At 42.8% G+C, this 27,204-nt stretch overlaps 1 protein-coding gene across 5 annotated transcripts in view; it reads left to right on the plus strand.

Moving 5' to 3' along the window:
* Positions 1–27,204, plus strand: part of MSH3 (mutS homolog 3) — an 86,204-nt gene that overhangs the window by 17,605 nt on the left and 41,395 nt on the right. For all 5 annotated transcript variants that reach the window (XM_086868831.1, XM_086868834.1, XM_086868833.1 and 2 more), the window contains exons 9-12: positions 12,450–12,562; positions 14,293–14,407; positions 20,699–20,783; positions 21,369–21,478. In XM_086868831.1, the coding sequence (XP_086724957.1) occupies positions 12,450–12,562; positions 14,293–14,407; positions 20,699–20,783; positions 21,369–21,478 (423 nt within the window). The remainder of the gene's footprint in view (positions 1–12,449; positions 12,563–14,292; positions 14,408–20,698; positions 20,784–21,368; positions 21,479–27,204) is intronic.

A 27,204-nucleotide genomic window follows, 5' to 3' on the forward strand; every position in this document is an offset into this window, starting at 1 on the left:
GCTCACTTCTTCAGGGATAATGTGCAGCCTTGTGCTACTCAAAACTATGTTTTGAGCTGAACCACTGCCAGCCCCCAAAGTGTAAACATGAGAAATTGAATTTCAATTTAGAATTCTTTTTCATTTTTTTTCCTTAAAAGCATACCATGTGGCCCAAGCTACCTTCAACTTTTTCCTCAAAATGTTGTTGTTTTTTTTTCTATTTGTAAAATAATTTAAAGTGGCTTTTTGCAGTTGGGTCCTTAATGGTAAATCCTTGGAAAGAAACAATACATAGTGCACAGCATCTGTTAAGTTAAATGCTAGATTAACCCATAGGAAGAACTGCCTTGTGTTTTCTCTTGTATTAGCTTTTCACAGAACACGAAATCAAGGTAAATAACAATTTCTGGTGAAAACATCCCACTCCTGAATTACAGGAATGTTGCGTAAGAAGAAAATATTTCATATAGAGGGTATAATTGTTAACACTCTATTTGTATTTATTCTTCTAGAGATGAGGCTGTATTTAAGCATCATCTCACAGGAAAGCCTGACATGATTTGTTGGAAAATTAACAAGTTCAATTCATCACATTTAATGGACTCTTAAATCTGTATCGGCTTATCCAAGGAGACATTAATTACAAGTGTAATTGACCAGCCAGATGCATCCCATTTTCTGTCCAGCAGCCTGTGTTAAAACCCTTACAAAACATGCAGAGCTCTTTATCTGAGGGGGATGAGAGGTTCCCTGTGCCAAATTCTGCTTCAGCAGTGAGATCTCGATGGGGATGTGTGGGCTGAGCAGCTCTTCCTGCATGGGCAGCGTGATTTGTCCTTTGGTTTTACAGTGTTGGTTCCCAGGCTTGGACAGGGTTGTCCCCAGGTGCCAGGAGGGCTCCTGGACCTGTCCCACGTTTCAGGGGTGTTTGGGTGTTTGGGAGCTGCTGCCAAAATAGGGGAATCTCTGTGCTCCTGGGGAGGGAGCCACACCTGGTGTCAGGGCCACACTTCTCATTCTGCAAGGCAAGTAATAGCCAAACTCAGCAGCTCCTTCCTCATTTCAGAAACCAGAGCTTGGCCTTCCTGGCAATTGGCACAGAGCTCTTGGGGTTTGAAACCTTATTTCAACATTTGTCTACCATTCAAAGGGCTCTTTTAAAAACATTTTATTAGACTTATAAGAGCCACAATTGTGTTGGAGGTAGAATCATTAAAAATAGTGTGCCATTAATACACATTACCAAAACTCTTGGAGCCTCTTCTGGTTTTTGAGTGGAAAATGAAAGCAGTGTTAATTGCTAAATTAACACATGTAACCATGAAGGTTCCTGCTCTTTTCTGTCTCCTCTTGCTTTCATTCAGATTACTTCCTAAGGAGTTTCTTGCTCTCTTCAGACCTGAATTTACATTCAGCTTCCTGCTCACATCTGAAAGGCTTTGTTCCAGGTACTGCCATGGTTTGACAGCACTGAGGGAGAATAACTCGAGTAACAGCAAAGAAGAAAGGAGTGGGGTTAGAGCAGAACTTGGCCTATTGTGTTTATATTTGAAAGTAGCATCTCACAGGGTGTCTTTGTCAGCTTGGAACCGGGAGTCTTTTTATTTTAATCATAGCTGGACAGCTCAGATGGAGACATTTCTGGAAGAAAATCAGGGGTAATACAATTTTCCAGCCTCATTCAGCTGTGAGGTCATCAGGGACAATGCACTGGAGCACCACACAACTGGATCTTTCTTGGAAAAGCGTAAAAAGGCTTTGCAAGGTCCGGGCCATGTGCAAAGGCAGATTTGGATTGGTTATTGAAATGTCTTCAGAACAGTGGGCCTGATTTTTAGGCTGGAGCTGTTTAATACTTTGGGGTTATTCTATCTCTGATGACGTCTGTAATTACCGATGCTGACGTCTGGAAGATCCTGTTGCGGCTTTAAAATTTTTATTTCGGTAGCGTAGAGGGTACTTGAATTTGCTGGCGTCCCAAATGTTGGGCCTCCAAATTGAGGAGGAAAAAGGGAAGGATGAAGTAGTTACATAATCTACCATATCCTTTCAGTTGGGGCTGGTTCAAGTGGTCCTGTTAGTGGTGTGAGAGGAGAAGGAAATGTGAACAGGGAGTTGCTCTTGCCAAGAACTAAAAGAAAAGATACTTTGTGCTACAGTCTCTGCTGAAGAATATGGTTGAATAGTTGGCTCGGAAGGTAGGTCCTGCAGTTCCTGTTGCAGATGGAGCTTTCCCATGGATGAGGGGGGAACAAATCTCTCCCCTTGTAGGTGGGTGAATTCCTCTGCAGGAAGATGTGTTAAGGGAATTCCTGCATGGAAAAAATGGTGTTCCACAGAGCATCCTCTGCTCAGAGCACAGACCTTGGGCTCCTGAGCTGAGGAGCAGGCAGGTCCCCTGAGGCCGTGGTGTGAGCACTGAGCAGGCATCAGACCTGTGTTAGCTGCATTGAATGTTGTGTACTCTGCTCTTTTCTGTGGCACAGAGCAGTGCAGCAGCAGCCAGTCCCTGTGTCCTTGCACGTGCAGCTGCTCTGCAGCTGGTTTATAACACACCTGATGACCTGCACAGTTTCTTAGAATAATTTTTTTCTCAAAATCTTGGGAAAACTTGGCTTGGATGAGCTTTCTGGGGCTCAGGTGTTGCGTGTTTTTGTCCACTCTGGGAAATGCTCAAGGAAGGAAGCCCCCAGCTTCACTGCATCACCTGCTTGGGTGTTTAGTTGGTCTTGTGTGAGAGAGTGCAACTCATGACTGCCTGGTTTTGTCCATGCACCTCTCACTGGAGTCTGCTCCAGGCTTTCCTGAACGCCCCCTGGGTGGGAGAAGATGCCCTCTTGACTTTCTCCATGCCAAATGAATTTGATTTCCTTAGTCTGTCCTCATTTGGCTGTAGCCCCCCAGTAATGGAATGCGATCACCATGCTGTTGTTCTTTTCCTCTGCAGCCTGAGTGAATGTATTTTCCACATCTTTCTTTAATGATGGCCAATACCCAGAGGAGCAGCTATCCAGAGTTTCCAGATTCAGATATAGATCAGGTGCTTATTGTGAATATAGTTAATCGTCAGAGATAATAATTCAGAATATCTGTGCAAAAACATCTGGATAAAATTGTCAAAATCCTGAAGATATATTGTGGATTTTTTCTCCTTTTTATTATAACTTTTTAGAGTGAACAAAGAATTAAGCAACAATTGCAGGTCTTCTGCCTGAGTACCATGTGTAACAAGCTACCAGCATAGCTTGAAAACACAGTGAAGTGTATACATTCCTTCCATGTTTAAATTAAACTGAGGAATTGTGGGCTAATTTTGATTTTGTGTTTTCTGATTAAGTCAGTCTGTAATCTTATGTGATGCCTGAGTATTTATCAACAGGATTCAGCAGGGTGGATTTTATCTTTAGCTGTTTTGTTTAGTTTTTGTGTTTTGTTTTTGTTTTGTTACTGTTTGTTTTGCTTTGGTTGTTTTGTTTGGTTTTGTTTTGTTTTTCAGATTTTTGTCTCTTTTTGTAGCCTTTCAGCTCTTCCATCCCCACATGACACTGTGTGCAGGGCACATCTGTCTCGCCTCCCCCTCCTCCAGGCCATCCCTGGCACTCTGCACGTCGTGTTGGCCTGCAGGACAGTGCTGCTGGGGTTCTGCAGCTCTTTGTCAGTGTCTGTGTGTTCATCATGCGAGCTGCTGAGCCTCTCACAGGAGGCTGGAAACCAGGCAGTGGCACTCTGTGTCTCTGCAGCCCAGAGGAAGCTGTGTAAGAGCCTCCACAGCAGCTGGATCCTGAGTATGAGCCTGAGTGCCCCGAACTTCAGTCATTTCAGTGATGGGTGGAAAGTGCAGGCGTGGCCTTGCTGCTTGCAGAGGCATTGTGCTTTCTCAGGGAGGTCTGTACGGGATGTTCGGTGCTCACTGTAAATTTCCACAGCAATTCTTATGCTGATTAAAGAACAGGAATGATGTTTCTGACAGTTCTTGGCAGGTAGAGTAGTGGTAGCACTGTGGGAGGTTACAGATTTAAAACAGAGACATGGATGGACCCCTGTCTGTCACCATCTCCATTATTTCTTATGTAATCCATGGAAATGACGTTTTGTAAGCTGGTGGTGACTTGCATTCAACTTCCTACTGATGTTAGCCCATGCTTGAACATCTTTTTACCAACTACCTGGGCAAATCTGATTCCTACTTCAGCAGTAATCCTGTGTTTCAGAATCCCAGAATAGTTTGGTTTGGAAGGTTCCTCTGGAGCTCCCGCAGCCCAGGCTGTGCCCGGAGCTGCTGCAGAGCCCAGATCCTCTCTGTGGCCTCCCCTGCACCCTGTCTGCCAGCTCCGTGTCTTTCTCACTGTTCTAGGTTTCCTGTGTGTGAAAAACGAGTTTCACGTAATTTTTATAGAATTTAAAAGTTTAATAAAAAAAAGACAATTAGGAGAAAAAAATAAAGTATACAGATAGGGCCAGGTGTCTCTGCATTCAGCCAAGAGAGCACACCTTGCTGACAAAGGATTGTCCCTTAAAAACAGAACTCTACTACATATCCATAAATTCTCACACATATTCATACATTCTTCTTAGGATCTTTGGTGTTCTTCTGTTTAGTTTTCTCTTGCCCCCTTCCCAATAGATCAGTCTTCTTGGCACAATTGAGATTTACATCCCTGATACCAGAAATGCAATAAATTCCTCCCCCAGAGCTCTGCTCACTGCTGTCTTCATCTGGATAAGATAGTTTACAAAAGAAAAAAAAAGGGTCTCCAGCCATCTTTTTCAGTCTTTGGGTTATACAGACAAAAGTAGTTTTTATTTTAATGCTATGTCATAGCTTAACATATATGTATTATACCACTATTTCTAACAGAAATAAAGGGAGCTATGTTAATACAGCAAAATTTCCCATTCTTACAGACATAACATTCATTTTAATATTTGCAAAAAGCCAACAATATAATATATAACTATAACATGTGGCTGATACATCCTGCAGCTTTCAGCTTTGTTTTGGGGTTCTCTGTAATCCTGTGAAGAAGTAATTAACTCGAGTTTAAGATTCTTTCCAGAAGTATGTTGTGTTGTAGCCATCTGCTTTTAATTTTTAATTCAACAGCCTCACCTAGGAAACGCTTTTGTTTTTTGGACAGAGCACAAATGTGTGTTTTGCATATGTATGTGTATGACCCACATAATTTCCAGTGTTTTGAATATTTCAAATACATTGAAATTAAAATGTCTTGGAGATTTTTGTTCTCACACACAGTGTAAGGGAAGGGGAGATAATTAAAATAGTTAGGAAATATCGTTAAGCACTGAGCTTGGCTTTGTTCAAGCCGAATTTAGACTATTACTTCTGCTGCCAGAGAAGATATGTCTTTGAATAAGATGTTTTCTACTGACTATTTCCTCCATCAGCTTGATGCTGGAGAGGGGTTGTGATGGTGAGTGCTGATGACAGTAGGTAGAGGTTTGACAGAAGCACAATGGTTACAACTTCACTGAGAGATCTGGTAGGTGGGGAGCCTTTGCAAAAATATTACAAGAGAGACAGAGAAAAGTGCTTTGTGCTCATAAGTTTTTGCTGTTGAAAATGAGAGCGTTTTGTGCTCCTGTCAGTCGGGACAAGTGTGATCAGACAGCACATGTCCTTGTGGAACAAAGAGCTGTGCAGTCACTTTGGGAGGCTGTGTGATATCCTGATGGTGCTGTGGGGTTCTCAAGAGGCAGTAGAAATGCTGCTGTTTAGAACACGGTGATATTCACACTTTTGTATTGGAGTCTCAAAACTAATTCTTTCAAGGCTATTCTGTCATCTTTTCCTTTGCTCTGCCTGTCCAGAACTTTTTGTGTTTTTTTAGTCACACTCTTCTTATTATTTAATTTATCGGTAATATTTTTTAAGCACTTCAAAGTGGTTCTTTTTTTCCTAAAAGATGCAAGGTAAAGTGGTAATAATCTTGAGTTATATAATGTGTAATACAGAACTCAACTTTTCTGTCTGCCAACCTATTGTCTGGTGTTGTAGACTTGCTTTTAGAAGGCCCCTTTTGTTAAAATGCCTTCTAAAGGGTTTGGTAATTCAAAAACAAACTAAAATAGTATTGAGTGGTGTCCCGAATGAGTGTGCTTGAGCTCGCTCAAAAAATCACCAGCAAGGGTTTGAGCAAAAGTCAGATTGAATATTGAACTGCAGAGCACAACAGCAGTGGTAGCATGAAGGAGAGAGAATCAGAGAGGGGTGCTGTGGCAGGCAGAAGGGGCAGTGCTGTAAACACACAGAGCTGCAGCTGCAAAGCAACCAAGACCAGACACAATAGCAAGAGCCAGTGTTGAATTTAATGGGTAATCACTCCCTTTTTGTAGTTTGCTTGTCCAGCTGTACATTGTTGTGTGAAGTTTCGGACCCACGTGGAAAGAAAATACAGAAAATGACCCTGATGGGAAAGAGCACAGATAACTACCAGTTTATTTATGACTTGGCAAAAACTTGGGTGACACAGGGGTATGAAATGCTCCATCCTTGAGGGCAAAAAGGGGTGTTTGGAATTTGGAAATGACCTCAAAAGCACAATGTGTAGGGCTCATGTTTCATCGCCTGTCAGCGAGGTACAAGAAAAGGAGACGCAGAGGAGCCTTCCACACCTGATTTTAGGATATACAGCACAAATGTGGAGTGTCATTCCTTTGTCACCAGAGCATTTTTCATCTTTGTTGTATAGATCTGGATATGTAGAACTACTTGCATTTACCCATGGGAATAATCCCAAGATGTCGTGAGCAAATGATTGGCTCTGTGTCCTCACTCCTTCCTCACTTCCACTTTAATTCAGAAACAGCTATTTGTCCATCTTGGGGTGTCACAGAAAGAGCATTATTTCCTCAGTGCTCATGTAGTATGGCAGATGTTAGGCAGGGTTTTCCTGGGCTTTGTTTTGTGGTGTTCTCGTTGCCTTTGATTGTTTGTTTGAGTTGCTGTTTGATGTTTTTTTGGTTGTTGTTGGTTTGTCTTTGATTTGGTTTGGTATGGTTTTTTCAGCTTAGTTTAATTTGTTTGAAACCCTGCAAGGACAGAGATTTTTGTTGGTTGGCATAACCCTGAGTGGAGTAACTGCTGATTTTGGGGACACACGTGTGCAGGCTGTCTGTAGCACACCTCTGTCAGAGTGCAGGTGGAGGAGAGCAGTGGGACAATCAGAGGGAAGATTTGGTCTTCTGCATCCTCCCAGCATCATGGAAACTTTCATTTTTGCAGAAAGTTGTAATGCTGGGGGCAAACTTTTCCCCCAGAGAAAGGTCAAAAGGGATTTCAAAGATACATGTTTAAATATTTCTGAAGGGAAAACCCCAGCACTTACTTGCTATGAAATTACTTTTTCATCCCCATTCCATCATGGAAGTGGAAATCAGTCTTTGCAGTTATTTTGAAAAAAGTTGTTTGTTCGATATAAAACTATATTTTCCTGTTTATGTGCTCCCCCTTTCTTTTAATCTGTGCAGCTCCTGCAGAACACAGAGGGAAGTGAGTGTTGCTGGAGGTGTGGGAAGATGCTGTGCTGGCCCCCAGGAGCTGTGGGTCTGACAGCTGCACAAGGCACTGCAGTTCCCTGTAAGCAGAGCTGGTCACTGGGCAGTAAACTCTACATGGCTGGGGGGGTGGATGGAAAGAACTTCTCCTTCAGAGGTTAGGGCTTCGTTTAGCCCTCTGTGTGTTTGTTCACAGCCATAGATGGTGGAGAAAATGGGTGCCTTTGAGGTAATTTCTCTGCCAGGCTTGGAGTGGGGTTTTCTGACGCTCTTTGCGGCCGCCTCAGCCTGGAGCCGTGTTTGAGTGGGCTGGAGTTGTCCCGCCTGGGGCTGCCTGTGTGAGTGGTGCTGGAGCAGAGAGGGCTCCCAGGGCAGTGCTGAGCTGTGGGGCTGTGCAGAACACTCACCTCATTTCTCAGGGAGCCCTGCTGCCAGCCTGAGTGCTGCTCTCCAGCCTGCCGGCTGCCGTTCCCTAAGAGCACTTCCCTGTGAATCACGCTCTGCACATCAGCTGTGAGGACCTGTGGAGCTGTGAAATAACCTCCTGAGATCAAGCAGGTACAGGATCTGCGTCTTCTCTGTCCACAGAATCAGCTCCTCTGCAATTGAGGGAAATTAAATTGACGTGGTGGGATTGTCTTATTTCAGTGTTGACTGTTGCTCATCCTGGCTATTCCTAGGTGCTAATAAACAGTTTCCTAGCCGTTCTTGATCCTTTCTACTTTCCAAGACATGAGTGCAATGTGTCTCATCCTGTTCTTCAGACAGGCAGATGGAAGAAGCCTGAAGAAGATTTCTTTCTGTGGGTGCAGAAGCTGCTGCAATCTACCTGTGCTTGTGTTTTGTCCTGTGCTACCTAATTCTGCCATCACAGAAGGGATGCAGTCATGCAGAGCCTGCACAGCCCTTTGCTAACCTCCTTTGTTCTCTAACCTCCTTACTCCATTTCCTTGGCAGCTCCTGCCTCTCAGTTCCTGAAGCTAAAAGAGTGTTTTCTTAGAATTCCTTGGTTCCAGGCTCCAGCCTTGTCAGTGTGGTTGGAGTTCTTTTCCTGAGAAAAACAGAAAATGTGTTGAGAAATGTTGGTAGCTTGGATGGAGAAAGGCAAGCAAGGAGTTTTCCTCAAATTTTCCTGTGTGTGTATAGATATTTGCATGTATGTATGCATGTGAGCAAGCAGATACACATATGTGTGTTAATGTGTATATTAAGGTGTGTTAGAGTCGATTCTGGCGTTCAGGAGGGGCTTGGGATGGGGTGTTTTGGAAGCTGGGGGCCCTGTGGGGTAACATGTTATACGTAACATACTGACAACATCCCAGTGGAGATTTCTGCTGGGTTTTCATGGGCAGCAGCACTTTGTGTCAGCTATTCAGAGAAGGTGACTGTGCTGCTGTTCTCTTGTGACAGCAGTCTCCATCTCTGGCATCTGAAAGCTGCTCAGAGCAAACGTGGGGAAGTGCTTGACTCTGACTGCAGGAAAAGCTGTGCTTCCAAAAATGAGTGTTCTCGGTGCCAAAAGAACAACTGCTTGGAAATGTCCCTGAGGCTTTGCCAGAGAAGCTGCTGCAGCTCCCTGCCAAGGCTCACCCAGAAATGAAGGGTGCTTGTTCTCCATTCCCACAGACCCGAGCCCCCTGAGGCTGGAGGGGCTGGGTAACAGAGGTGACACAGTGGTGACAAGTAAAGGAAATGCAGTTTCTGCCAAGCTGATAAGGGAAGGGGGCAACAATGTGCTTGGGTATCTGAAAGGGCTGATTGCATTCAGGTTGGCTTTTGCCCTGCTGGGCAGTGCTGGCATTTCATCCCTGCAGTGACAGACTGGTCATCCCAGCAGAATGAACTATGAGAAATGCAGAGAAAAGAGCAGTTTGAATAAATTGTACAGGAAAAACTAAGTAAATCATTTGTGCTTTACGGATCTGTGGTTAGCATCAGAAGTAAAAATTTCTTACTAAATTTTAGGAGCAGACACCTTCCCAAATTCTGCACCATCGGTGTCCTTGTGCTGTGATACAGGCCTGTGCAGGGAAATCTTGGTCCATGCACCCCTGCTTTTGAGTGTACTAAAGCAGAATGAGCACAGCAGGATAGTAGCTGAATGGTAAAATTTTGCACTTACTTGCTTTCCTTAGGAGGACTTGGTGAGCTTTAAAAAAACTCAGTTTTTTTAATGTGTCTGTTTTGCAGTCAGTCTTTATTCACTTTATGCCTGTTTAATTGTGAATTGTAGAGCAGCAATGAAGTGATTCCTGCTTTATTCACCAATATGAATATTGTGCTTAAAGCAAGCTCGTTCTTTATAAAAGATTTTATTATTCTTTAGATATCTTGAGTCAGATTCTGTAAATTAGTTTTATTTATGTTGCTTCCTTTTAGCTTCTAGCATTTTTACAGATGTTTTTCTTAAGAGACTTTTCTGTCAAACTGAGAGCTCTCTTTTAAATATTTTTCCTACAGCAGTTGTTAAGCAATGAATTTTAAGTGGATGCATTGAATTGTCAGATAAATGGAGGAGTGAAATGCTGCAGCAGTGTTGATCCTTTTTCACTTTGCCAGCAGGGTGACAGATAAATCAGTCCCTCCAGTAACAGAATGGCAGAACAGCGTAGGTTAGGATGCACAGGTTACATTATTACATTATTTCATTATTATATACATTTTACATTAGATATCTATCTATCTATATATATATTTTTTTTTACATTATCTAGTCCCAGAAGGAGGGAGCTTTGAGGGGTTGAGTTGATCTCTGAGGAGCTCAGGGACTGAGAGCATGGCTTGTTTTCAGGGAGCTGGGAAGAGTTGAACTGCAGCTCATTTGGAGCTTCTGACAAGAGTGATGTTTACAAAAGTTGATGGTGAATTGACTTCAGATTTAAATAGGCACTGGTGGCTGGAGAGATAAAATAAGCATCGACATATCATCCTGCCTATAATCAGGAACATGGCCTTTGGTGATCATCTTCCTGCACAAAGGACACACATGAAAGCCTTCTGCAGCAAACCTTGTTTTCATACATCTTGAAAAAAATGTAGGTTTTTTTAGCACATTGAATCTGTAGCTTTCCATTTTTTTTTGCTTTATCTAAAATACCAGGTGCATGCCCTTGGTCAGGATGCCGTACATATATTTGGTGTTGCTGTATCTAGAATACATAAAATAGGTGAAGATCTTTGCAGATCACTGAGTTAATAATTTTAAATTAGACAGTAGTTTTAAATGGTTCCCCCTCACAGAGTTGACAAACAAAAATACTGTCAGAAGTCACTCAATGTATATTGATTGTAAGCTAGAGTTCATGCTAAGGACTTGGATACATTTGGTTATAGATGGGAGGAAAATCACAAATGCATTTAAGAAAATAACACCAATTAATGTTTAAACACCAGAAAACAAAGAAGTGGGGCATTCATTTCCAGTGAAATACATCCCAAAGTCTTCCTTTTTGACTGCTGTTCTACAAATTAGCTCTTGTTAAGCCTTGCTTTTCTGTAGTCGTTGCTATGAAAACATGAAGAGGTAGAAATGAAAAGTAAAGTCTTTGTTGGAAAATACCTCTGCAGTGCCTAGTGACACGTGGTCAGCAGAAAGGCCCTCCTGTCTGTTGAGGTGCCTCACAGCTGCTGTGCTGCCCTGCAGGTACCATCCATCACCTCACAAAGGGGTTGAAGGGGTGTTTGCAGCACTGCAGTGATGGATTGACCTCGTGCTGATTGACCAAAAGACACGTTGGGCACATGATTGCTGGGGCTGGAGCAAGGGGAAAAGGCAAGGAGGAGAACAGCTGACTGGGGCTGGTATTTTCCTTTGCTTGTTCATTCTGAGAAGGTTTGGGGAGAGGGGACTCCCAGAGAGTATAATGAATGAAAATGTAGTTTGATCTGTCAGTTGAAGCCAAGGCAGGGAAAGGATCACAGATTGAGCTGGGACAGGTCTGGTTAGCTGGACACTGTTGTGGGAATTAACTCTCATTTTTAGGAGCTGGGCCTCAGAGATACATTGATCCTTTCAGGTGGCAGTATGTAGAATGTCAGAATGCAGAAAATGTGTTTGTTTTTTCCCTGAAGTTGAAAAGCCCTGCTGAAAGGGTATTGATTGATTAACTTCCACACAGCAATACCTACACAGTGCCTCTGACTGGCATGGATCCAGTCTTCCCAAAGCACTTGGTTGATTCACATCCCGTGGGGGTGAGTGGGAACCCTGAGGCCAGGCAGGTTTTGTGAAAAGCTCTCCCTGGAGCTCCCTGTGTGGCTGTGCTGGCGGCTGGCAGGGTCACCGTGTGTTCTTCTTTGTGTCTCTTTAACCAGCTTATCTGTTCAGAGCTTATCAACAGCTGTGCAGATCACAGTGACAAACACCATCCAGTGGTAATTTCAGCAACCAGCTGGCAAAAACAGCCAGGGGGGAACGCTGCACCTTGTGAGGTGTGCTGTGTTTGCTGGCAGGGGAGGGTTATCACCAGTGTCACCAGGGGCTGCCTGGGCCACAGGAAAAGAAATCCAACCCTTTCGTTCTACAGCTTTGGAACAAAGTCTTCCAAGACAAAGGATAACTGAATATGGCAATAGGATAGGATAGTAGCTAAAGTGTTTGATCATCAGAAGTCTGTAAGAAGAGATAAGGCAAAAGTACTTGCTATGATTGGTAGTGACGTGTTTGTGTCTACCTTGCAGGTATGCCTCTTGCATTCCTCTTTAGACTGTGCTTGCTGCCGTTTGGGTTTGCTTTATTTGCACTTTCACAGAGGCTAGAGCTTTTAACATTTGAAAACATACAGCACACTTGGAAATGTTTTCAAACTACTTTGGTAGCTCTTCTCTTCATTCTTTACCCATTCAACTCCTAACAAAGCAAAGACAAAAGAAAGTGCACCTTTGTAACATCCTTCAGCGCTCTTCACGATGGGAGTGTAAAAACTGGAAGTCAAATATTTATTTCTTTGCAGGTTACAGGATGACAGAATTAGGATAGAAAGGATGGAAAACCTCAATTTTGAGTACAGCCACGCTTTCCAGAGGGTTACTGACTTTTATGCAAAGGAGGTGCCTGGTACTGCAGGTATGTAATTTGGTTTTTTACGCAAAAGAAGTGCCTGACATTACAGGTCTTTCATTCCAAATACCTTCAAAGCATGCATCCTATTAGCCTTTACAGTCATGCAGGCTTTTGGTCACCTTTGCTTCATTTTCTGCACAGTGGGATCTTATGTTGAGCTCAGAGGAAAAGGAACATTATTTAAACAGAAGTGAACACAGGGCTACCATTACTTTCTTTCAAAGCTTGAAGGCGTGTGTTTAGGCAGATTTAAATTTCAATGCACATAACAGCTGAGGGGGATTACTCAACATCTGAAATGGTTCTCAAGGTCACAGAATCCCAGAGTACCTGGGTTTGGAAGGGTCCCCTGGAGCAGCGACACAGGAATGTATCCAGGTGGGCTTGGAATGTCTTCAAAGAAGGAGATTTCATAACCACCCTGGGCAGCTTGTTTCATTGCCACCCTCAATGTAAAGTTCTTCCTCATGCTGAGGTTGAACTTGTGGTTTATTTTAATGGCCGCTGCGCCTCATCCAATCACAGGGCACCATTGAAGAGAGTCTGGCACCACCATTTGAGGTATTTATATGGATTGACGATATTCCCCTCTCAGTCTTCTTGTGAGACTAAACAGGCTCAGCTCCCAGTCTCTCCTCATAAGAGATTCTCCAGCCTCTTAATCATCTTTATGGCCTCTGCTTGACCCTCTACAGCAACTTCTTATCCTCCTTGAACTCTGGAGCCCAGAACTGAACACAGCCTTCTGGATGTGGCCTTACCTGGGCAGGGCAGAGGGGCAGGATCTCCTCCCTGACCTGTTGGCCATGCTCCTCCTGATGCACTCCAAGATCCCACTAACCCTCCTGGCCCCCTTGACACTCTGTCAGCTCATGGTCAACTTGTCATCCACCAGCACCCCTAGGACCTTCTCCACAGAGCTGGTCTCTTGTAGGTCACTAACAAACTATTCTAGTATTTGGGGTTAGTCCTCCCCAGGTGCAGGACCTCTAGCTGCCCTTGTTGAACCTCCTTAGGTTTCTCTCTGCCCAGCTCTCTCAAGCACACTGTCCCCTTGGTGAATCCCTGCTGGCCACTCCTGATGACCTTTCTTTGTGCATTCTTGGTGATGCTCTCCAGAGCCACCTGTCCCATCCCCTTCCTGGGGATGGAGGGGACTGGCCAGAGTGTCCTGGGCCCTCCTTCTTGCCCTCTTGGAAGACAGGAGTATCATTCTTGTTACTGGGTTCTCAACTTCTTGTTGGTGTTATCTGGGAACAGAACAACAGCTTTAAAAACATCCCTGAAAGAAGCTGAACTACGTGGGTTTTTAAAAAGACCGGTTGTGGTATCGTGGAGCGAGTTTCCTGTTGTTGCAGCTGGAACTGGCTCTGTAGTAGAGCACTGTGCACAAAAATGAGGATGTCAGAATTGCATTTTTAGTTTGTATATTTAGAAGTTTGTTATGCCAACAGTTAGTCTTTTTTTTTTTTCAAGAAAAACCCATGGAGTCAAATGTTTTCTGTTTCTTAATGTGTTTACACTGTTGCAATGTTCTGCATTATTTGGAACCATGAGTGTTATTTTGGAGCCTTGCTTTGTGTTGATTTGCAGATGTCATAAAACTCTACATACATTACAGGTTTCTATCTGAATAAATTGAAAAGCAGATTATGCTTTTTCTACAATACCTTAGTAGTAGACTGTGAGTTTACCAGAAAATAAACATTTAACAAGAAAAATTATTTTTTTAGGTCCTCAAAACCTGTCTGTAGTACTGAGCTTGGATAAGCCTGTTATTTGCTCTCTGGCAGCAGTAATTGCATATCTCAAAGAATTTAATTTGGAAAAGATGCTTTACAATCCAAGGTAAGTTGCCTCATATAAATTTCCAATTCAAAGCACCACTTCTTGCACGTCTTAGCAGTGTCCCTGATTGTAATGAAAAACCTGCTAGTGATAAACATAGCCTTTGTAAAAATTACACCTTAACATTTGATTTCCTACTCAGAACTGAAAGAATCAAGGGGTTTCTTAGAGCAGTATTTCAGGAAAACCTTAATGAAGTATGTTTGTGTAGATGTTACTGTCAGGATTGTGAATGAGCATGTACTGCTGCCAGGTGTTACTGAAAACAAGCAAGGTGCAAAGCCTGGTAGATACCTGGGAGAAAATTTTAAAGTTTGTTTGTATCAGCTGTCACATCTCAACCTCAGTTCTATTGTGTGACCAAAACATAGGGCTTTTCTGGGCAGCTTTAAAAAAACCAAAATCTAAAAAAAAATTGCTGCTGCACGTTAGCTTTGCAGATGTTGTTGCAGTTTGCAAATTCTTGTGTGTTGTAATGTTCAGGCAGTACTCAGCAGGTCTGTTTGAGTTGCTGAATCTAATTATCAGTTTTAAAGAAAACTGTTTAACACATCTTGGCTTTCTGGAAAATCCTTTGGCTGGACTCAGTGGTAGGTAGGAGTGGGGAGAAGGATCATGGCAAAAGCTGTTGCTGGAGCACCTCAATTTGTGCAAAGTTACTGCAAAACCACACAGACATGGGTATAACTTTGTCACCTCTTAAGCAGTCCCAACACTTGGGTTTATTAGATATGCTGAGTGCTCAGGGTTTGTGATGGGCTTATGCAGGTGGAATCAAGTGAAAATGGAAAGATGCTAAAGCTTCTCTTACCCTGTCCTGCACAGGTGTAAAACATCACTGTCCTACCTGGCCTACCTTTGAAAATATCTTTGAGGCTTGTTAAATAAAACAGCTTTATCTGTTGTGCATCCTCTGCCAAGTACTCTCCCAGTCATCTCAGTGTTCCTCTGTCCCTAAATATGCTGGATTTAATAAAGTCAGTCTGGCTGCAGACTGGAAACGTAGAAATATGTCATGTCACTCGTGGATCACTCACATCTTGTGTGGGATTCTGGGAGTCTGAAGCCTCATTTTGAAGGGCTCCCTCCATTACCAGTGTGGATTACCAGCTGCATTTAAAACATCCACTGCAGGTGCCAGCTTTAAACACTGCTTAAACACTTTTCCAGGTGCCCACCAAAACGTTTGGAAATTATCCATGTGTTCTGAATTTTGGGATGGATTTCTTTCCTTAAGTTACGCTTCTCTCCAGGTTGTTTTTGAGTGTTAACAAAAGGTTTGATGTGCTTGTAGGCCTAATGGGGAAGGAATTCCTGGGGCATCTTCCCTGCTGACCCATCGAGGGGTGTGCTGATCTGTTGGTGTTCCTGCACTGTGGTGTGCCTGCTTATCTTCTTGGACTGCCTTTTTTCTTTTTTTTTTTTTAAACAACTGTTTTTTTAACGTGCTGGCTTAGGTGGAGAAATCTTGTAGAACTTCTGAGGAAGCAAATGAATTCCATGGAAATGCCATTTCATGGTCAGCTTGTGGGTCACTGCTGTCACAGCGCCCTGTGTGCAGTCACACAGGAGGTCAATGTTCTTTCAGCTGGAGAAAATGTGAAATCCATCTTTTATGTAGAAGTAATTCAGTAGCAGAGGACAAATATAATTATGTGGAGGCTTATGTAGCAGCAGTCAGTCACATTTGTAACAGCTGCATCCTAAAATCAAGTACATTATAGACTGGGAAGGAAAAGCACTAAATCTTAGCATTGACATTTGCCTGCTGAAGGCAGCTCTAATGGATTTCTGGGGAATGTATGAGCATCTGAGGGAAAAGGCAAAGAAAGACTTAATATCTTGCTGATGTTCTGTGAAGAAATAAAATACCATTTCTTGTGATAACTTTGTGGTCAGGAGCTTGGATTCTGCTGTGTTTGTTTCTAAAGCCTTTATGCTCTGACTGTCCAATACTGAGTTCCACTTGCTGCTTGTAGTGTTTCATGGGGATGAACAAAGTGAGCCAAATACTCAGGTAAACTCAACTTGAGTGTTTTCCCTAATGCCAGTGAAATGCTATCTAAATACTGAACAATGAAAGACTTTTAAGCAAATGATGTCAGGCTCATGAATGTCTTGAATTAGGAAATAGAAGAGAAATAACTTCCATTGGAGTGTCAAGAAACTTAAAATTCCTAGAAGAATTCAGGTCAGTGAGCATATACAGATGAGTCAGAAAGCATGAAGTGGAGTTTTCAGTTTGTTAATGTGTCACAGGTCTGGATGAAGAAGACCTGTTTGATAGAAAGAATGACAGAAAAATTCATTACACCTCTCTACCTTCTTTGGACAAACACTCTTCTCCCAGCTGAAAAAAAAATTCCATTTCAGTTTAGTAGGAAGAGTCATGAAATACCATATAAGTCAAGGAATACTCATTGGTGGGGGGGAAGCAGGTTTTGCCCTAGTATTTCAATGAAGCTTTTAAATCTACTTTTAAGAAATTAAAAAGAGCAAAACATTGCAAAGAAATAAAGATTTCTACCACAGCTGGACCCCAAACTATGACTAGGCTGCTTCAGGGTTCCCAGCAGCAAGTAAAAATAAATTTAATAGATTTAATAATGAATGGTACAAGTTTTTGTGAATCAGTGTGTCCTAATACCTTTAGTACAGAGAGACTTTTATTAAAGGCTTTTGTCAAGAAGTTAGCATACATCCAGGAGAGGTTTTCAAGTACATTTGAGTACCCAGTTTTGTTTGAAAAAAATCATGATTTGCATAGCAAATGTGTCTTGGTGTATTTCAGTTTTACCTCTGTGTTTTCCAGCATGTTGGATATGGAGGAGAGAGACTTTGTAGACAGTAGTTTGTAGGTTTTGAACAGTGATGGAAGAACTTCAAGAAATGCAGGAATTAAACAAAAAGGGATTCAGATCAAAAGTTCCAGCCCTGCTGAAGTATTCACTGATGGGTTTAAACCTGGTTAATTAAATTCAAAATATAGTCTTGGGCTTGTTGTCCTTTGCTACACAGGTTGTGGTAAATGTCTTTGGTATGGAGCATGAAGAAAACAGGTGCTTCTGAAAAATGGAGAGACTTGTTTTTACTTCTTAAAGGGGATTCTTTTAGGGATTCTTGCATTTCTTGTCTGTGTAAGTTCATTCTGTGGTTTATTCACCCCTAGAGATCTCAAAGCCATGGACTCTAGAGCCCTGTAAAAGGTAACTGAGCAAAGAAAGTCTGCTGCTTTCAGGGTGCAGCTCCACTCAGAAACATCAGAGATGTGGGCAATTAAAGTAGTTGAAAATTCCTGATCTAAATAACATGCATTCATTTAGGCTGAGATACCGAGTATGAAATGAAACGTATTATCTCCTGTGGAGGAAATAATGAACACGGCATTAAAGCCACCATGCACTGCAAGCTTCTCCAGAGGCAAAATCACAGAAGGGACTGCCAAGTTTCTCCATTCCCACCGCAGGCACGGCAGGGCCAGCTCGCAGTGTCCCAGGAGCTGCCAGCCCCAATGTCCAGCCTGGCCTTGGGCACTGCCAGGGATCCAGGGGCAGCCCCAGCTGCTCTGGGCACCCTGTGCCAGGGCCTGCCCACCCTGCCAGGGAACAATTCCTTCATAAAACTAAATCTCTCCTACCGTGGTTTAAAGCTGTTCCCCCTTGTCCTAACTGCCTGTGTAGAAAGTTGCTCTCACTCTTTTTTGTAACCCCCCCTTAAGTACTGAAAAAATGGCACAGGTGATCCAGTTTCTCCAGGAACACATAACAACTGAAGTCTGGGATGTACTTGGCTGTCCTAGAGCAGAACAGTAACCTTTTCACACTCATCATCGTGTGGTCCTGCTCTGAAAAAGTAATTTTATGGGCAGGAACCTCATTTCTCGTGAGTATTCCCTATAAAATCCCTAAAGCTCCCTAGAAGCTTCTGTCTGTTTACTCTTTTCCTTTCTCTAAGCCCAGAGATGACTTGACCCTGCCTTGCCACGTTCCTCTGTTACGGGCTTGCCAGCTGTTTCCATTACTCGGGTTTTGTGCTGCTTGGAGTGCTTGAGACTGTTGCAAATCTGTGCTTTGAAACTGGGGTCACAGTGTCACCTACAGGAGGAGTTACGGCCCTGTGATCCTGTCAAAATGTGATTTCTGAAAGGTGGCTTTCAGCAGGGCAGCGAGGGCTGGTAGCAGCACATTAGCATTTCACACAAGGGCTGTGCTGAGACCTTTGCTGCAAAACCTGCCCTGGCTCAATAGTTACCTACAACCTTCTTCTGCCATTTGGTCTCTAAATTCCTTGTAAAGAATGTGGGGTTTTTTTACATTTTTATCAAGTTCTGATCCCAAGCTGAAGGAAGATGAGTGGGTGGAAGCAAAACATGTTCTGTGCTGTGACATGTGGAATTGTTGGTTGGGCATATCCTGCAGTTGATCTTGACTGTTACTCACGTACTCTAAACTCTCAATTACCACGATTAATAGCAGGGTGAAGTAACTCAGATAAAGAAAACACCTGGGTAATGTAAGACACGCGTAATTTATGCTGTGAAAACAACTTCAGCTTGTCTGATCTGAAAGAGCTGTAAATACACTGTGGAAGAAGAGTAAATCCACTGTGCAGTGGAACAGAGTGAGCTGTCTGCAGGTTCTGCTGAGCAGCCCTGCTGGGAACAGAGTGTGTCCTGGGATAGGTGCTCCAAAGCCAGGAGAAGTGTGGGAGCACCACAGAAATCCACAGTCCTGAGGCTCTGATGTGACAGGGAGACCCAGGAGCATCCTCTTGGCTTTGGAGAGGAGGTGGAAGGGCTTGGTTCTCACCCAGCTGGGTGTAAGAGACCAGAGGCTGGAGCAGGGGCAAATTGGGAAACTGCAGCTGGTCCTGGGTGCAGAAAGGTGTTTTTGGAGCAGCAGGTGGGATTTGTGAGTGGGAGCCAAGCAGAAATCATTCCCTAATTAATTTTTTGCCAGCATCAGCAATTGTGACTGAAGATAATAAAAAGAAGCATTGTTTTGTTGCTTACAATATTGTGTAATTTGGAACAAGTTGTTGGTTTTGCCTCCAGTGTTTTCTTTTGCTGGTCAGCTTCCTTGGTTTCTGAAATAGCACACATGGGTACAGTTCTGAGTCAGCTGTACTTCCAAGCTGTCATTAAACTTCTTGAGGGCCCGCAGTTGAATCTGCTTTTTTTTTACAATTCCGTGGAAAATACTTCTAATTTGACCCATTATTTAGGAAAAAAATTGGTAACAGGCCCAGGCACCTGCATGCAACATAAATATATAAGATTAGTCTCTGAATATTTTATATTTCTGAAAGTTTTGGTGCTGTTCTTGTTTTTAGTGTGGCAGCAATGCAGCTGTGTGTGCATAGCAGAAAAAGGTTGAGCATTCAAATACTTTTCCAGAGGGTTTAAAAGTGAATGCACTGAAAAACTTTTTTGTGGAAAGTCAAGGAAACAGTTTTAAGCCTTGCCCAGCAAGTGGTTGTGCTTAGTGTAAGAGAGCAAAGAGTGTCCTAGATTCTGTGCACAGGGCAGTCAGCAGGATGATTAACCCAGACAATCATGACTCCATTTGTCAGAACCATTTAGTGAGGATATTGCACTTCTCTGTCCTGACTGCTGCGTGTGCGTTTGAGACCGAAATGATTTTCAGATCTCATATGATTGCGCACCTAATACCATTATTTTATTAGTGGTTATTCTAAAGGAGCACAGCCTTTGGGTTGATCTCATCCAGTTCTGTTCAATAATATCAAAAAGCCAAGTAATTTTGATCATGGTTGTTTCATATTAAAAAAAAAAAAAAAAGCAAATAGTTTCAATCTCCCCTATTTCTATTTTCCTACATAATTGCACCTGCAGGCTGTTTAAATTTGCAGCAGTAATAAAAAAGTAATATGTGTTTTGATATGATGTTTTGATGATGAGTTGTGTTAAAAATCTGTTCCATTCTTGAAGTATTAATTGTCAGTCCTGTCATTGGTAAATTGTAAACTGAATAAATTAACCATTTAGTGAAGAAGGGTTAGATTACAGGAGGGCTGGATTTTGTTCTGGGCTTTGTCAGAGTCATTGTAGGAAATGGGGAAATGACTGTGAAGTTTCATTTTCCCCAAGCAGAAAGTTAAAAGTTAGTGTTCAGTTCTTTTATTTATTTGAAGAAGTATTAATTTCTTGCTTGACTTTTGAAAATTTATTTGCATAACTGTTGAATTCTCTAATGTGAGAAGCCTGACAGTGTTTCAGTTTTCTGCTCATGCCCAAGTTTAAGATACAACATCTGAAATTCCTCTCCCCAGCAATTTCAAACGGTTGTCCAGTGAAACTGAATTCATGACAATTAATGGGACAACAATGAAAAATCTTGAAATTTTACAGAATCAGGTAAGGACAAATGTTTTTTGTTTTTTTTTTTTAATAAATGCTGAGATGTTCACAGGTGTTTGTCATACTTTTTCCAGTGAAGTTAATCAAATTTGCCAATCTGACCCATAAAAGTCTTAAATTATTTTAAATGGCATCAGACTGAAGGGAGATAACATTTTCAGAAGCATAAATTAAATTCTTCTGTACTAGCTTCTAGTATGAGTTAGGGACCTCGCTGCACTTTGACTAGTGAAGAACTTTGCTTCAGTTTATTTTCTTCAGCAACTGCATTTGAGTGATGTTTGCAGTAGAGCTTGTTTTTGTGCTCCTGCTCAGAGCTGTATGTACAGACTTATTTTAATTCTGTAATTTATCCTGGTCATTTCCTAAAACCCATTTTCTAGCTAAAGGAAAAACATACTTAAGTATCTTACAACTGCTGGAGGTTCTTTATGTAAGGCATTGTTGAGAATGAAATTGATAATGAGTGTACAATTGCCATCTCTTAAAGCCCAAACACGATGTTCTGAATAATGTCAAGATCCTCCCACTGCAAAGCTAAATGCTCAGTTAGAAATAATTAAGTTATTTTCATTATTTCAGACTGACATGAAAACAAAAGGAAGCCTACTCTGGGTCTTGGATCATACCAAAACTTCATTTGGACGTCGAAGATTGAAAAAATGGGTAACCCAGCCCCTCCTGAAATTCAGGTGAGATGGTTCCTTATCCTGGGCTAAACCTCTGTTTTTTAGTTGTGATTTTGAGTATGCCAAATGTTTTTGTTTGTCCAGAAGAGCTGAGATCCACAGCAGAGTTTGCACAGCAGAAGACACAACAGAGGTGGTGGGTGTTATTTAGGTTTGAAGGAGTGAAACCACTCTTTGGGGCACAGATGAGTAGCAGTGGGTTTGGACCAGGATAGAAATGCCTTTGCAGAAATCAGATTGGGCAGGGTTCTACTTCTGTATCCCTTTTCAAACAATGAATCTGGATCACCTGGGACTGGAGGTTGTTTTGTTCCTAAACTTGCCAATTAATGTTGGATGTCTTTCATCCCTCGCAAGTATTTACATCCCTAATGTGTTTAATTTCTTCTAAAGTAGCTGTGGATGCTTTTGTTATCCCTGCATGCAGTGTATGGCACAAGAGAGAGTTCCTTTGTATTAATCCTGAAATGTGATGATTATTTGGCCACTGGTGTATTTTGACCTGTGCCTGATTTATCAGTGCTTTAGAAATGCTGTGTTTTGTAGCAGTATTGTGCTGGTTTTCATGATTTTGAAATGGACTCTGTCTTTTGTGGTTTCTCTTTGCAGGCTCGATTTGAGTGTTGTGCTTTATTTTGTAGTAAATAGCACTATTGAGTCCATGGGCTGCATTTGCCTACATTTTGAGTTTTTGGATCCATTAATTTGAAAATGTGTTTCCTGAGCATTGTCAGGGCAGAGTTTATTGAGGCTGTCACTTTGTTCCCTTCAGTTCTCCCATAAAGGAGATCTTTTGACTTGGTTATCCACAGTATTTTTTCTCCTCTGTTTTACTTTTGAAAATACACTGAGCAATTTTAATGTTCATTATTTTCTGACAGGTTCAAATAGGGAGGTATACCAGTGTTTTAGCATCTTGCTGTTGCTGGTAATTTACAGCTGTTTGTTCAGGAGCATTTTTTTTTTTCCTTGACCAAGTCTGATATGTTAAAGCACTGTGCTTCTGTAGAATCACTGCTTACTTTTCTTGCTAGCCTTTTTCTAATGAGTTAATTTCAGTGGCCTTTTTTTAAAAAAAGTAAATTATTCTGCTAGTAGCTTTTATGTATGTTACCCACTTCCAAAGGCTTTTTTTGATGTAACTGTCCCATACTGCAGGAAAGTTAGCCAGGGCGTTGTGCCATGAGAAGCATTCGGCTGGAATTTGGGGGCCACTTTTTAAATGTAAATAAATCAGTTTGTGCAGCTGTCAGCGGAGGGAGCCAGAGCACTGAGGATGGCCCCGGGCAGGACCTGGCTGGGCTCCTCCCAGGCTCGGAGTGACCACCCCGAGTGACCACCCCGAGTGACCACAGCTGTGGGGCAGCGGCTCGGACACCACTCCACAGGGAAATAGAGCTCCTACCTGGCACAGCACTTACCTGAAGCTGCTTCCCCAGAGCTTCAGGCCCTCCTTGTTAGCCAGTATATTTAGTTTAAAAGTTCTCCCTTGTCTCAGTACAGAACCAGCTTTAAAGGTTCATAGTTTAGTTTGCTTCTCTCACACCTCTGTTCCTTCCTCCTCCTGGAGAGGGATGCTTGGCATTTTCAGGCTGCTGTGGCTGGAGGTGATGGTGCTCCTCAGTATTACTTGAAACTAAAAAAGCTGTTTTGCTCTGTGTTCTTCTCTCTTTCTGACTCTCAAGTTGTAATTTTACATAGTTAGTGCATCAGGCATCTGGCAGTATTGTTCCCAGTAATGCACACAAATGCACTCAGAGAACATTCTGTAATTGTAATTCACCTGAGCCTCCTGGAGTGACATTCTCAGAGGAAGTAAGGCTTCTGTACTGCATCTTTTCCAGTCAGTGAGTAGGTGTATCAAGAAGTGAGAGGGTGTAATTACTGCTTTATGCCTTAGAGTTTTAAATCACTTGGGATGATGACTAAATTTCCTGTGAAGAAACCATACATTAGGTTGAATAAAGATGGAATGTGTACAGACTCATTTGGGCAAACTTGAAGATACTCTTTAAATCATCAGCGGTGCAATACATGTAGAGACAAGATGTGTACATTTGGGAAAAAAAAGAAGTGGCAAAAAAAAAAAAAAGTTTAACCAAGAAGGGTGTAATGCCCTCACTTACTCACCTGGGTATACAAAGATAATGAGATAAGAGTGTCTCAGTCACTAACAACTGAACTTTTTAGGGGGAATGAAGAAGGTTGTTTTTCTGCAGGAGTTACGTATTTGTGGGCTATAGAAGTGTTATCTTACCTCTGAAATCCAAGTTCCATCAAGTGCCTTTCTCACTTGGTGTCTGTAAGTTGAGTGGGAGAAAAGGGGATGGATGGCCTGGAGCATTTTTGTGTGGGTGAAACCTGCTGTCCCCAGTCAGGCAGTGGGGTTCTAGCAGGAAAGGCAGCAGGGCAGCTCTCAGGGTCCAGTGTTGCAGCACAGTGTGACCTTTGTGTCTTTGTGTGCAACAGCCACAAGGAATTTGTTTCCTAATGGGAAACAGATCTCAGAAGCCTTGAGGCCGATGCCAAAGTTACTGCTTCTTCAATATCTACACCAGGAGGAGAAAGAAAAGGTTCAGATGGGGCTGGCTGAGCACACCTAGCTGTGGTTTCAATCTCTAGTTTTGTTGTACATTTTGGGTGTTGTCCTGTGTAGACACTGCCCTGCACATGACCAATCTGAAGCCTCTCCTCTGCAGTGCATCCTTCCCTGTCTCTGTATTATCCATGGTTACCCACTGCCTCCCTCTGCTCTGCATTTCCCTTACACAGGTGTCAGGAGTGCTGACTGCCCACCTGCAGTACAAACTGACAAAAAAACACTGCATCCTTTCCCTGGCTGGGTATTAATTTGTGTCTGTGCCTTGCTCAGCTGTTGAGTCTTGCACAATTCCTAGGAAATTTGTTTTATCAAACACACAACCTTGTCAAGGCTGGCTGGAGTTGAACAAGAAGTTCAGAACTGGAAAAGGCAGAGCAGTGGAGCAGCACAACTAGATACAGGTTTGTTATTTCCATAGTAGATCAGTCTGTAAAGCTAATAAAGCTGTGACTGGGTGTTTAAAATAGAGCTTGAGGCTGTTGTATCATACAGGGCAGGTGACAACCAGTGTAGGGGAATATCTGCAGATTCCATTCCTGTGCAGGGAGCACTGCATAAGGGAGGTGATTCCCCCACCTCCCACTCTGCTCCTGCACAGCTGGGATGTCTTTTTACAGGATATGTGTTTCTGGTGCCATGGCCAGGGAGCAGGGAGGGACCTTGCTGGGAGAGAGCCCAGCTGCTGTTGGCCTCTGTTGCTTCCTTTGAGCTAAAACAATTTCTAATGCAAAATTTTAAAAGCTTAGGGATACGTGTGGGATAAACTGGAAGGGTATGTGATGTGAACATACTAGTTTACATAATTATCTCTCTCTTTGGGGTGTTCTCTACTGGTTTTTGAGGGTTTTCGTGTTTGAATTATTTTAAACAGACTGAGTGACCCACAAGTGCCTCAGTTGTATTTCTTTAATATTCTTTTGTCTCACTTAGATTTTCAGTGTTACATACGATGTGATTGCATTTATTTGTAGCCAGGAGCACCTGATCTTTTTTTACTTAAACTGATGTTTAAATCTCAAGAAAGGAGAAAAGTTGTATCTGTTTAGACAGTTGCCAAAAGCAGGTCAGCCTTTGCTTTGTACTTCAGAGAAACCAAAATTTTAATTACCTCTCAAGAACTGGATTTTCCCCCTGGAATTCCAGTATACTTTGTCCCCCATTTCTCCCCATTCTGGACGAGATGATGCTTTTATAATGTTAAAGCCTTGTAGGATGGTATTGATAATTACTATTTGTCTGAATATGCTTTGGCCACAGGAGCTTAGAATGACTCTCAGTGTAGCAAATTCAGAACTGCACAGTTCAGGACTACAGACAGTTCCTTACCTGCTCCTGAAGAAGAGGAAGTTTAAATTTGCATTACTGATGCAACATGACTTGCTTGGAGGATATATAGTGTAGAACTGGGAAGAAGAGTGTCCCTTGGCAGTGAGATTGGCAATGACATTTCTTTTGTAATATAAAATAATGTCTTGGTCTGAATTTTCTCACTTTGAATGTATTGAGTGCTGCTTTATTTATACTTCTATATACAAATTATAAGTCTAAAGGAAAGATTTTAAAGTTTGACTTTGTCCTTGTTCTCATAATTAAAGTGTCAGGGTGGTAAAACAAACTGTCTAAACGTCCTTGAAGAAAGCCATCTTATTTTGGAATGGTTCCCATTTGATACCCATCTTCATCCAGAGCAGGATTGGAATATTTTCTTTTCCCAGCAGTAATTTGTGAATAAAATCCACTGATCCCACAGCAGGGCTAAATTTTCCTCCTAAGAATAACAATTTTATAGAATCAGTGCCAGTATAAGATGCACAAATGCAGGTTACAGCATATGCCTGAGATCTCAAAATTGTTGTAGGAAAGAAAAAGATTGCAGCATCATCACATGTATTGATTCATTTTTGCTAGCTGTGTTTTGGTCCCTTTGAATGCTGTGTCTAATTCCTTATAAATGGAGCAATCAGGCATTCATTCATGTTGGCTAAAGTAGCTAATTGTTCCCTTTTTAGGCACAAATATCTGAAATACATTGTGTATGAACATAAACAAAAGTGTTTGATTACCATTTGCATATTTTGGACGTTCTTTTCACAGATGTGAAGCTAAAGTTTAGGGTTCTTGTGTACTGCTGTTCAGTATTTGAGATCCATTCAGGGAGATTGTTCTCTCCTGCTGGACCTCTCTTGGAGAGGCATGAGACATCAGGAGTTTTGGGAGGAAATTACTTAACAAACAAGTTTTTAGATCCCGAAGGATTAATTTTTTTAGGTTTCACTTAAATTTCACTGCACTAATTACGGTATAATTACCCTTCTTTGTACGTTTTCGTTGGTGCTAATGGGATAAAATTCTGGCGGTCACCCCAAAATTTAACAAGCCAGGGTTCATCCCACAGCTGAGGCAGTTTCTGTCTCGGCCAGCACTTGGGTAGGAAGGCAGAGGGGAGGGGAGGGGAGCTCCCACGGTGGGCAGGGGCTCCACAGAGGGCACAGATCTGTGAATTCCACAGCTGGCAGGGAAACGAGACTGTGAGTCCTGAGTGCAGTGAGCCCACAGCAGAGGGTCTGACCAGAGGGACAGAGAAAGGAGAGAGGGAGGGAGAGGAGGAAAGGGAGAGAGGCTCCCTGTGCTGTTCCTGGCCCCAGCGCCGATGATGGGGTGTCTGGGTGTGCACACCTGGGCCCCTCCCTGCAGGGACCTGCCCACGAGAACATCTCCTGCCTTGGGGACGAGCTGCTGGCTGCTGTGCAAAGCAGTCCAGACAGGCAGCCTGTCCCACACCTGTCTGGAGAGGGACCGAAGGGGTGTCGTGTGCTCCTGAGCTCCAGCAGGCACAGCACGGATGCTTGTGCTGGAAAAGTGCATCCCTGCCTCAGCTCCAGCCTCAGCAGTCCTTGGCTGGCTCTGCAGCCGTCCCCTGTGCTGCTGGGGACTCGTGCAGTAAGCCAGGGCTTCACCTGCCTGTTCTTCAGCAGGACAGGCTGAGTGCACACACTGCACACTGGGGACTCGACCAGCACCGAGGGCTTTGGGGGCATTAGCTGCTGGCCATGAGAGGGAGTGCTCTGCAGCAGGGGACACGCACTCTGTACCACGAGACATGGGCTTTAACTTCATCAGCTCATCC

Source organism: Cyanistes caeruleus, chromosome Z, assembly GCF_971803275.1.
Source record: "Cyanistes caeruleus chromosome Z, bCyaCae1.hap1.1, whole genome shotgun sequence".
In the NCBI taxonomy this organism is placed as follows: domain Eukaryota; kingdom Metazoa; phylum Chordata; class Aves; order Passeriformes; family Paridae; genus Cyanistes; species Cyanistes caeruleus.